Source organism: Brachionichthys hirsutus, chromosome 3 (genome assembly GCF_040956055.1).
Source record: "Brachionichthys hirsutus isolate HB-005 chromosome 3, CSIRO-AGI_Bhir_v1, whole genome shotgun sequence".
Classification (NCBI taxonomy): domain Eukaryota; kingdom Metazoa; phylum Chordata; class Actinopteri; order Lophiiformes; family Brachionichthyidae; genus Brachionichthys; species Brachionichthys hirsutus.
Genome location: NC_090899.1, coordinates 13,706,096 through 13,718,296, shown reverse-complemented (window position 1 = coordinate 13,718,296; position 12,201 = coordinate 13,706,096). Strand labels below are relative to the sequence as shown.

Genomic DNA, 12,201 nt, shown 5'->3' with positions numbered 1-12,201 from the left:
GAGCCATGTTGGAGGAACCACTGAGGCACGTGGCGATGGCGAGCTTCTCTCCCAGCAAAACCAAACTCACGCACGTTGGCCTTCCGCCGTTCACCTGCTCCCGCTGAGGCGTGATGGGCACGGAGACACGGGCCATGAGGCCGCAGCTGGACGAGAGGGAGGGGCCTGGGTCTGCTCAACACAGCAGCGCCCCGTCGCAAGAGGTCCTCTGGTCCCATTAGCAGGGCTTGGTCAGGACTGGCCCCCAACCAGCCTGCTGCCGCAGCGGGGGCCGCAGTAAACACATGTCGACCGGCCACAACCAGGACACAGGCAGGGCTACCCGCAGAGAAGGATGGCTAATAGAGAGCTCAGTGGGACAAACCTGTCCAAATATAGAATAAAGCGGCGTGGAGAGCAGCCAGTCAGAGCCGTCCTCTAACAGTGTGCTCCAGCTCACTGTGGACAGGGAGGAGCTGACAGTGTGTGTGTAGCGGCGCATGTTTGAGATCAGCTTTCCCCTGCACAAACGTGTGCACGGTATTGTCTCAGACGGACGCCGCTGCACTCACACGTGTTCACTGCAACATGGAACGTCTAAAATGTTCTCAACGGGCTGAAGGAGAACGTCCAGTATGTGGAGAAAGCATCTTACGAGCAGGATTTCTGTGAATCTCAAAATAGTTTGATTAAAAACACAAGTAGCACGAATAAAATGTGTTGTGTTTTTTTTCCTCATTGAGTGAAGGTTATTTAATTTTTTTCTAAAGCACATTGTATGAGAAATTGAATTATTCTAGCTTTGTTGTTGTTGTACTCTCATAGAGCAAACAAATAGCTACTAATTCACATTTTTATTTATTCCTCCCACAAAATTATTCCAAGGGCTATCGCCAGGCAAATATCCCACTGCCGGCATGACGACAAGACGCACGGATCTCTGGATAGAAACGGGAGAAACTTTTAATTAAGAGGGAAAAATATTTTATTTTTACTCCGAGGAAAAAATGCTGAATCACAATAGCAGGTGATTGTTTCCTGTCCACATTCAAATTGATAAATGCGCGTTGTTTGACATTGTCCTGTGTGCTGGGCTGCTTTTATGTCTTTGTTGCCTCTGAATGTTACCCTATTGAGAGAGCGTGTATGAGGCTCCCCTGGGAGGACTTTTTAATTTGTGGATTCTGACCTGTGCCATTCGCTCGAGGCCGTCCATGAGCTCTCGGTACAAAACACTTGACGCTAAAATTAGTCTGGATGCTGCAGAGGGAAAGAGGGAAATCTGCAGGGTTTGGGTGTCGGGCGAGACTAATATTTAGTGAATATTTAATTCTCTGGAAAATATGAAATCTGGACATTTTAGGAGAAAGAGACAAGATGCGTTAAAAAGTGACAAAAAGGATTCTGGCATGCTTCATTGCTATCATAAAAAAAGGCAAAATAAATCAAACATACAAATATATTAAGAGTACCTAAGGAAAGATCTTACTTAGTCCCAGGTTTAAGTTTGCGCCGTATAATTACCGGGTGAGGATGAAGTCAAAATAAGGTCAGAAGAACGCCTTTCGGTTCAAAACGTCTCCCGTGACAGTCAGATCTCCGCACCCACCTGCGAGGATGTATGGCCAGACTGGGTTCCGTGTTGCTCTGCCTCGTCTGAGGCGTCGCCGCAGCATCACAGCAAAAAACACCCACCGGAGCTGCAGCTTGAGCAAGAGAAGAGTGCCTTCTAGTGGCCGAGAGCAAGCATGAGCAGTGGGAGGTGGAAGAGAGGGAAAAGAGGAATGGGTAGAAAAGGAGGAAGAGGGCCAATCTGGCAGTGCCTGCGTTTAACAGTAGAGTCAGCTAATTCTAGTTTGGTGTCCCGTCAGTGACAATAAGCTTGTTTGACCCCGTCAATGATGTCCCCCTCGCCGCTGTCCTTCCTGCCTGCCTGTTCCGGACAGGGATTGTGACGAGTCCATCCGCCGACGCTGATGATCCAGAACCAGTACAAATATTTGCCAGTATTCATGAGGAGGCTTTTGTTTAGTGTTTGTCGCAACACCGTCTGCTGTCAGGTGCAGATACAGATAGAATGCGTTCCCTATTTGTGATAAATGTTTTCACAAGAGACCGGGGAAGTTGACTGGGAAGTTGTTTTGTGTGTGGCGCTGCCATTTACGCCTGCTGCGATAACGCCCTGCTGAATAAAGAAGTGGCGGCGGACGCCATGCGGCTACTTGATATTCGTGGGCGTGAGGAGCTGCCTTCACGTTCGACCTGCAGGACTCGGAGCTGATTTTGAAGACAAGAAGAGTGGAGGTCTTTAATTACAGCCCTCACTGTGGCTTCAGGCATCACTAGTCTCCCTTCACAATTAGCACCAGCAGTTAGCATCGAGGCAGTGGACAGAAATGAGACCTTTAAGGGCCAGAACAGGAATCCAAGGGGCGGGGAGGAGAAAGTCACATTTAAAGAAAGAAAGAAAATGGGAGACTTTTCCTCTTTAAAGGTTTTAGAATGGCCTTCCTGTTTGCTACCGCTCTTATTCGTTGCTTTACATAATGCTTTACAGGCAAAACACGACCCCACGGTGCATTCAGGTAATGCCAAAGGGCCACTGTCAGCTTTCCCAGAAGCCCCATTTCAACCCCCCCCCCATAATGTGTGGCTGTGGTGCAAGTGGGACTGTCCTCCAGTGCCGTTATGGCCTCTGCAACAGTAATGTGTTTGGACAGATGGGAGCGGCGAGTGCTGATGTGTTTAACTACGCATTTTACAGCTCAACTATTAAAGAGTTGTGCTGTTTACACACCAACATTTGAATACCTGTCTTCAGGCCAGTTTAATTATCCGGGCCCTTCTGTTATTTCTGCTGCTTTGTTGTCTCTCAGCTTTTTTGCATGAGGCATGAGAGATTTGTTTGCAGCTTCATTAAGATATGGCGCCTGTAGCAAAGAAAATGTACAGTCCCGCTCAAGCATCTCATGCGCTCTCTTCTCCCTAACCCCCCCACATACAAAGAGACACATCCATTTTCTTATAAAGTCATTTAAAGTGAGAAAATTAAAAAATGTCCTGTGATGCCTGCACTTTGAAATCTCGCTGAGCTTTAGGCAAGGGGGGGGGCACACCAGCGATTCATCCTGAGACATTTGATTAGCCATAAGTACGTACAGAGGGGAAAGGGTTTGCATTATAATTTTGTTTCATGAATTCCTTCATATGTTCATCTTCAACTACGCGTTCAAATAGAGCACTAATCAAAGGGACGAGAGGGAAGAGGGCATTTAGCCAGCAGAGCCGTAGTCTCGGGGGCCTCGGTGAGCTGGTCTGGTACTGAGAGACTGCAGGAAGCAGTGGTTTTTAATTATCTGGACCACGTACAGGATGCCGTTTTTGATTGTTTTAATGAGGCAGCTGGCCTATTGTCTCCCCTTAATTCCTCAATTGTTTTTAGAATATGTCATAGTTCTTTATTCTTTTATCAGGTGCTCTGCAGGAGGATTTAAACAATAGCCTTCATTCCTACTGCATTGGCCACTGCACAAAGGCAGCTCACTGCAGACAGTCAGCAGGCAAACAAGAGCAAATCACAGAGCCCCCCCAGTTTCACCACTTACGCTTTTGGTCTTCTGCGCTAACTCTTGACCCTTCTGCCCCCTCCCTCATTCACACGGATCGTGCCATTGTCAGAGGGGGCTCACCTGCGTTCGGGCGATTTGCATCGCCTGTCCAGAAAAGGCGCCGTGCTGAATGCTTGGACAGCGCTCCTTCATAGAACTTCGTGTTTTCTGCTTCCTGTCTCTGCTTTTTCCGAGTTTCCGCAGTTTGCATATGGTTCCGTGTTTTTTGCGCAGTAGTTTTCATGCATCGTTTCGTGCACGCATGCGCTGAAAGTATGCACGTGCTATTGCGTTTGTCTCTGTGCAAACACATTCAATGTTCACACGTCTGTACACTTACAGGACTCACCTGAAGAAGTTACATGAAGCTGCACAGAGATACGGTGCATTTCATAATCAAGTCTTTACACTGTAGCTACACGATCCACCAAACGCCTCTAAAAACTGAGAGCCAGCGTGCTTTCTACTTCTTGTGGCAATGGAAGCGCTTAAATCCTCGCCCTGCAGCCTGCGTGTAACACCTATCTTCCTTGTCTTGGTTGAGTGACTATAACAAGTGCTGCCTCAGTGTTCTGTGCAGTTCAGTAAAACTGGGACATGCGGTCCTAAAACTCACTTCCAGCCGTCTCAAACACAACAGATGGATCTGTAGCATTGTTGGCTGAGGGGACGCCATCTGAGCGAATATTCCCCTGTCAAAATGCAGTGAAACATTTTCATCAGACACAACATATTCGACTTCGTTTTCCGCTGAGGAGCGCACGCGGCTCGTTTGATTCAGATTGATCCAAAAGGAAACACTGATTTGTATCCGAACATCAGGACCTAGTTCCTGATTCTCTTTGTGAGCCGAGTGCGTCTGAACTAAAAGATCTCTTCGGCTGAGAGGAACTTTTGTCGCTGACTGCGATGTGCTCCACGCCATTGTCAGTGGCAGTTTGCAGCTACCTTGATGGTAACTTGGACAGACAGTGGAGAGGAGTTTTGTTATTTTAATTAGGAGATAAAAAAATTCAAAGGGCCTCTCCAGGCAATGTGTGGTATGACAGAATCAAAACGATGAAGTGGAGCGGCCTGAAGTGTGTGTCTCGTCACAGCAGATTGGCCGACAGATAGGCACTGCTCTTTAAAGTGGCAGTGACACACACACACACACACACTCACACACACGGGGAGGGAGTCTGCACACAAATGGTACTTTGAAAGAAGGCATATTTTAATAGTATTTCACTCCTTTGACACGTTTGTGCTGGTCTAATTTTCAGTGCTTCGCCAGCAGACAGGAAGAGCCAGAAAGGTTTTAATCAAAGCAGCGATGAGAAATCTCAAACATTCAATTTTGCATTGAAATAATGGGGCAATTCATTCTATCAACCGACTGATTCACACACGCCGCATGGCACCCTAAGCGTGGTCACAGGCGGTTCTGTTTCCAGCCCTAGTTTCCCACTTCGAATAAATCCACGGTGGATTTGTCCCCATCCTGAGCAGTACTTGCGCCTGTGCCGTGTCCACGGGCCGGTTTTAAACCTGGTGATTCATGGGTTTTATGTAAACAGGAGTAATCAGTGTTCTACACGTGTGTGGGCTTTCGAGCCGCGTCAACGGCCGTCACACCTCTCCTCAGGACCCTCTTTATTCCACATCAGCCAGGGCTCAAATCACACGTCCCCTCTCAGTCTGCCACTCTGTCGGTATGTTTGCACATCTCTAAAAGCTAACAGCGTGCTTTAATTAATTGTCCGGCTTTTCCTCAAAAACAATGTCCTAATTCTGCCATTTAGCAGCAGCGTATCATGGTTTGTTGTTATCGCCCCGGCCAGATTTCTGTAAATAGTCACATTAAAAAACTTTAATCTCTTCAATGGAAAATGAAGTGCCGCTGAAAAGCCTGTCATGTGCCGAGATAAATATTATCTAAGCTAAAACCTTCAGTCCCCCCCCCCCTCTGTCTTCCTCCTGCCCTGCCCCCCCCCCCCTTTCTCTGACTTAATGAATATGTTCAGAAGATTTCAGAGGAATGCTTAATCCCAAAACACAACACAACAATCTAATAATATGGAGGGGCCTGTCTCAGTGTTCTAGCAGACAACATGCACTGTAGGCTACAGTTTATGCCCGCTGAGGTTTGCCTTGCTTTCGGATACGAGCGCCAGCGGCCTAGAAATAGGTTTGAATGACAGCAAGAAGAAAGATTGCACCTTTTGAAACAGTTTGTTCAGCCAAGTCACAAAATGCGATTTCTTATTTGCCTCCAGATGTCGAGTTCTGGTTTTCTTAGACCGGGTTTTCAGATAGCCATTCCTGCCTATATTGCCCAAAAGAAAAGATAAAGAACATTCCAGCAGTGGATCCTTCCAGGAACCAAATCTGCATTCATGGCTTCAGACATTGAATACGTTTCATTGGTACTACAGGGCAGTGCTTCTTAAAACGGTTGACAGCAGTTCCCCATTATTCAAGTGTTGGTGCTCAGAGAGCTGAGGTCGAAAAGCATCATCTGTTGTTGTTTATTGATTGTGCCTCATTATTTCAATAGTTATTGAAGTTTTAGTGTTAAATACGAGTACCGGTGAGCCTTTCTTTCCTATTAATACAAAGCATCAACTTTTTTGAATGTTTTCACAGTTTGAAACGTTCCAACTTTTTACTTTTCATCTGCAGCGTGCTGGTTCGTGCTCACGCTGTTGCATAACCCAACGATGAAGCACCCGAACGTTTAAGCTCAGAATTGCTAATGTTGTACGTGCAGAAAAGCTTTTCTTCCCTGTCTTGCAGCAAGCGTTTAAGTGCCCCCTCTATTTCTGATTTGTCCAGGGGGGCAGCTGTGGTGCACCACCACCAAGAACATGATGGAGGGCGAGGAGCTGGTGGCGTTTGCGGTGGACTTTGACTCCCGTCTGCAGGCAGTGAACCACATGTCTCTTAGCGAGGGCATGTACCCGGCCAGGCTGCTGGACAGCATCCAGCTCCTCCCGCAGCAGGCCGCAATGGCCTCCATCCTCCCCACCGCCATCGTCAACAGTGAGTGTCCACCGACGCATCAATGAAACAGATATGTGCTTGTCCCGCATGCACACAGTCACCTGCTTACCAAGGAGTGGCGTCTCAGCCGGTCACCCAGATGAATCTCTGCGCTGGAGATAAGAACCAGCGACCTTCAAGGTTTTGGTTCGCATAAACAACACAGAGGCTCAAACTCATGCGTTAATTGCGAAATGCACGCCTCATGCAAATAGTGTGTTTGTGTACTTAGAGAGGGCTATCTGGGTTCAGCTCAACAGGGAGGCTTCTGCAAGCAGATGGTCCAGTGTTCTTGTTTGCCCTTGAGAAAGGGCAGCGACCCAGTGTTAGCAATGCAGCGATATGCAGCAGCTGAGGATTTGGTGGAAAAGCCTTTTAAAACTGGCTTTAAGAGTCAGAACTGTAAAAGCGTGTGTGTGTGTGTGTGTGTGTATCTTAATATTTGTGCATAAACCTGAAAGGACTTTATATGTGCTGATATCATGTCCCCTTTGTTCTCTTCCTTGTCCCTCCAGAGGACATATTCCCCTGCAAGGCATGTGGAATCTGGTTTCGGAGTGAGAGGAACCTACAAGCCCATCTGATGTACTACTGCAGCGGGCGACAGAGGGAGCCAGAGACGGTGGTGGAGGAGAACGACTCCGGCCCCCACCAGGTCCCCAGCATCTGCCCATTCCCACAGTGCAACAAGAGCTTCTCTGGAGCCAGGGCCCTGGAGATGCACTTGAGCACCTCCCACACTGGTGAGTCACGATGGCTGGGCCAAAGGGCTCGCAAAGAAACGACGTTTTTAATTCTTGAATTACAATTGCAATGGCTACTTTGGATAGAAAAGAAAGGCGGTCAAATGTGTGTCTCTACTTTTAAAAATGACAGTTTTAAACAGGCTTGGAAACATGAGTGCCATCTCTGTTCAGAAATATACATATCCCGCTGTCAGCTAGCGCAGTTGACAGTTTATCCTTGAGCAAAAAAAAAATCAAGTGGATAGGAATAAGCTTGGCATTATGCATGAGCGTTTGATGGCTTCCACAGTTAACTCCAAAGGAGAAGTGGGAGGCGAAATTCTGAGCATTTCTCCCTTTTATCTCCTTCACAGGTGTCAAAATGGAAGAGAGCCTCCCTCCTGGCACCAGCTTGAAATGCACAATCTGTAACTACACAGCAGATTCTCTTATTACATTCCAGCATCACATCATGTCTCACCTGTCACAGGCGGCCTTTAGATGCAATCACTGCCATATCAGCTTCCAGAGCCACAGGGAACTCTTACAGCATCAGGACTTACACGGGCACGGCAGCAAACTTCACAGGGAAGGCGACGGCACCGAGCATTCCCCTCGGGGGTCTGAGGAAAGCCTCCAGCAGCAGCAGCAGCAGGCCCGTGTTGAGCTGGCCAACAGGAAGGATGCTCTGCTGGGAAGTCCCAAAGGGCCCCTCGGTAAGGAGACCAGCACAGATGGAGAGGCTGACAAGGGTGAGAAGAAACCCATGCTATCTGTTCAGAAGGGAGAAGCCCACCCAGGCAGCAAAGCCAGTTTTTCTTACACCAGGATCAAGTCTGAGCCCTCTAGCCCTCGTCTGGCCTCCTCCCCTGTGCAGCATAACATGCCTACATTTCCCATGGGCCCCTTCTTGTCTCAGTTTGCCTTCTCCCAAGACATTTCCGTTGTCCCACAGGCTTCTGAGATTCTGGCTAAAATGTCTGAGCTAGTTCACCGGAGACTGCGCCACGGAGGGAACAGCTACCCCCCTGTCATCTACAGTCCCCTCATGCCCAAGGGGGCCACCTGTTTTGAATGCAATATCACCTTCAGCAACTTGGACAACTATTTGGTTCACAAAAAGCATTACTGTAACAGCCGCTGGCAGCACATGGCGAAGTCTCCGGACTTCTCTGCCCTCTCAGATAAGGTCCCAGAGGCAGTGAGCCCAAACAGCGGTCACAGTTCTGTTAGCATGTTGGCCAGCTGCCACCCTGCAGAGGCCGACAACCACCTCATGCAATCTGCCTGTCTGAACTCCAGCATGTTGGACATGATCAATGCAGGGGCTAAAGGCCCTGATAAAGATCTAGCAGGACAAGTGAAGAAGGTCTCGACCCCAACTGGGACTGAGGAGAGGCTGAATGGCAAACAGATGGAGGGGAAAAGCCCCAGCACAGGCTTGGTGGAGAGCGACAACGATCCAGCCAAGACAACGTGCGATGCCTGCAATATCACCTTCAGCCGTCATGAGACCTACATGGTCCACAAGCAGTACTACTGTGCCACCCGCCATGACCCACCCATGAAACGCATGTCTGCCAACAAGGTGCCCTCCATGCAAAGAACAATGAGAACCCGCAAGCGCAGGAAGATGTATGAGATGTGTCTCCCTGACCAGGACCACCAGAGGGCCTCTTTGGGTCAGCCAGGGTTCCTTGGGGTTCCGCCTATGAACCCTTGTACATCCCAGGAAGCTGTAGAGAGCCTCGTGGACCGCTTCCACCCCCGCTGCGATATCTTCCCAGGTATGGTACCCAAACACCTGGAGGCCTCGCTGACTGTCACGAAACCTATTCTGGCTCCCAAATGCAATGCAATGGAGCAGCAGGAGCTGGACACTCCCATCGATCTAAGCAAAAAGTGTTCGCCACTCACTGAAAAGACATGTAGCTCCCCGAAAAGACTGTTGGACTATCACGAATGTGCAGTGTGCAAAATAAGTTTTAACAAAGTGGAGAACTACCTGGCGCACAAACAGAACTTTTGCCCTGCGACAGCCGCCGCCACTGCTGCTTCCACTCAGCTGCAGCAGCAACACAATGAGACCGGCAGCCTGGAGTCGACTCTGTTCCCAGATGTGAAGAGTGAAGGCGTTAAAACTCCTGATGACCTCTACAGTAAAAGCCCAGGCAAATGTGAGAAGAATGGCAATGGGAAGGTCATGGTGCAGAATGGAGGCATGTTCCCGTCTCACATGGGGCCTGTCCCGGGACTCAAGACTTTTGCCGAGCCCCAACTCCTCCCATCAAAAGATGAGAGCAAGAATATGTTTCTGCCCCATTGCCTTTATCCCGGAGCAATAAAGAAGGCGAAAGGTCCTGAGCAAATATCACCGTATTTTGGGATAAAGTCAACCGATTACGTGACCGGGGGCTCAGCGGTGCAGGGAGAGGCCAGCGAACAGGAGCAGGGTGTGAATGGAGGCGGTGCAGGTGCAGGAGGAGAGACAGACAAAGACAGAGAGCACGCCCAGCCGCCTGCTGCTAATGGCTGCCCCCACCCTGGTAAGGAGTCCCTTCCCCTTCTGCCCAAAAACCGGGGCATGGTCATCGTCAACGGCGGGCACAAGCCTGAGGAGCGTTCAAGCACAGCTCCGCCACAGCAGGAGAACCAGCCCCAGCCGGACGGCCAACCCCCCAATCCCTCGCCTACGTGGGCCACTGAGAACCAGGCCGACACCAATGAGAACGTGTCTCCTTCCTCCAAGTCTCCCAGCGAGGAGACGCCACCCACAGCCAACAAAGGCGGCAAGTACTGCCGCCTCTGCGATATCCAGTTCAACAACCTCTCAAACTTTATTACCCACAAGAAGTTTTACTGTTCATCACATGCTGCAGAGCATGTCAAATAAGTTGAGAAGGCTGACACGTTCCTCTCCCTCCCATCCTTCTTCCCGGCAACCCCCCCCTCCCTTCGTTTTGGTACACTGTTGTGTCTGGAATAGTGCATCACGCAGTGCTTAACCGCTGCTCGTGGACAATCAAGAGAAGCTTCTTTCATCGTTTTAAGACTTCAAAATGCAAAAACCATTGGATTAAAAAAAAGGGGAAAAAAAGTCAAAACAAATGAAGAATAATATTGGTGCCACTTTCACCTTAATTTATTTTACAATCAGTATTAATAGAGGTAGTGATCTTTTAATTTAAAATGGAAAAATGAAATTTATATCAGAGTTGTTTGTAATGTTATTGTATAGTCATTCTTGTGTAGCACACATATTGTTTACACTGTAATGTAGGCTCAATGAAACAATAGACAATACAAAAATGAGATGCATTTTAGACACAAAAATAGCTACTGAGGCACTTGTGTATTCTTATTTGCTGTACCAGTTTCTGTATATGCCCAAAATGTCACTTGCTGACTGCTTCTATTGACTTGTTTGCCTTAAAGATCACCATTTGGGGTGATCACCAGGCACAACCCTGCATCTCATGTTTTGGCATATACACATGGCTTTGCATACATATGTGGCTATTTGTCCCTGTCTCTTTTCTTCAACTCGGATGTGGATGTTTTCATGAGGATGGCAGCATTCTTGTATAGTACTTGTATTTCTGTTTAATGATACACTTTTGTCTCCCTTTTTGGAAATTTGCTCTCAATGCAATACTTTGTAAATTAGGGAACATTACTGAAAGCAGTATTAACAAATGGGGACTGTGCATATAATTATTTGTAACCCCTGGAATGAAGAGGAAGGAGAAAAAAAAAGAAGCTGTACAAGAATTACGTTTATTGCTGACGAACAAGATGGGTGGATGGTCAGTGGGGGGCGATACTGATGTGAAATGATCATTCCAATGTCCTGATTATAGGAGAAAATGTTTCTTAAAACGTTGTTGCTATGCATGTATATGGATGGAATTAAATTCCAGATCTGTTGGAAATTTTTATTTTGATGTGGTGTCATAATTAAACTTAAATCCTCAGGATAAACCAAAGCAGTCGGGTCTTTCTTTCTGATCCCGCGTACCCATGAATGCAGATAATGTTTGCCACGAGAAGAAGTAAAATATATATGCAAAAATAAATAGATGAATGGATGATATCTGTGTGCCAGTTACACTATCAAATTATAACCAACTAGCAAACGACTGAAGCTGACGCAACAGAGAGAAGTATCCGATGTCATTTTCCCCGCGGCTACGACGTGATCGAATATTAAGACAGAACTGATGGCGCAGTGACACGCTTGGCCTTCATATTGATAAGGACTCGTGTATTAATTTTTGGCACTGGCCAATCAGGTAAAGAGCCTGAAATATCAACTTGAAGACTTAATTCTCTGAATCTAAGACGGCAGATATTTCCTCGCGCTGAATCCCCTCCGGTTATTTTCAATTTAAAAAAATGCTTCAAACGAAGCAGAGCTGTGCAGAAATGTGTTCAAATTCACTTCTTGATGAACCTCACCAGAAGTGTTTAGACAATCTCCCCAAATCGCTGCAGGCAAAAGGTATAAAGATAAAGTGAACATTTGATTTCATATGCAAAACATCCAGCGATTACTCGGTCCGTGTCTGGTCGCGTGTTGGCCAAAGGTCATTGGCTCTGCTGTCTGGCTTGTCGTTGGTTGACGAGTCTGCGCAGGTGCTGGCTGATGGCAGATGGCTCCTTGTAGATCATTTGCCGGTCGGCTCCTTTTATGTGAATGCGATTGGCTGATGGGTAGGACTCCTCCAGAAACGTCTTTTGAAGCTTTGCAACCATCTGGTTTGAGAAAAACAGGATTTATCAAGGCACAACCGTAAAAACCTGGGCATTCTGCTAAAAACAGCCTTCATAGATTGTTCAACTGCATCCTCACCTGGTTTAGGTGT

General features: G+C 47.6%; 1 protein-coding gene across 1 annotated transcript in view; it reads left to right on the top strand.

The window, feature by feature from the left end:
• The window catches only part of zfpm2a (zinc finger protein, FOG family member 2a), a 141,741-nt gene extending 131,512 nt beyond the window's left edge, over window positions 1-10,229 (top strand). The window contains exons 7-9 of the mRNA XM_068760519.1: window positions 6,405-6,611; window positions 7,127-7,354; window positions 7,711-10,229. Of these exons, the coding sequence (XP_068616620.1) occupies window positions 6,405-6,611; window positions 7,127-7,354; window positions 7,711-10,229 (2,954 nt within the window). The remainder of the gene's footprint in view (window positions 1-6,404; window positions 6,612-7,126; window positions 7,355-7,710) is intronic.
• Window positions 10,230-12,201: the final 1,972 nt, after the last annotated feature.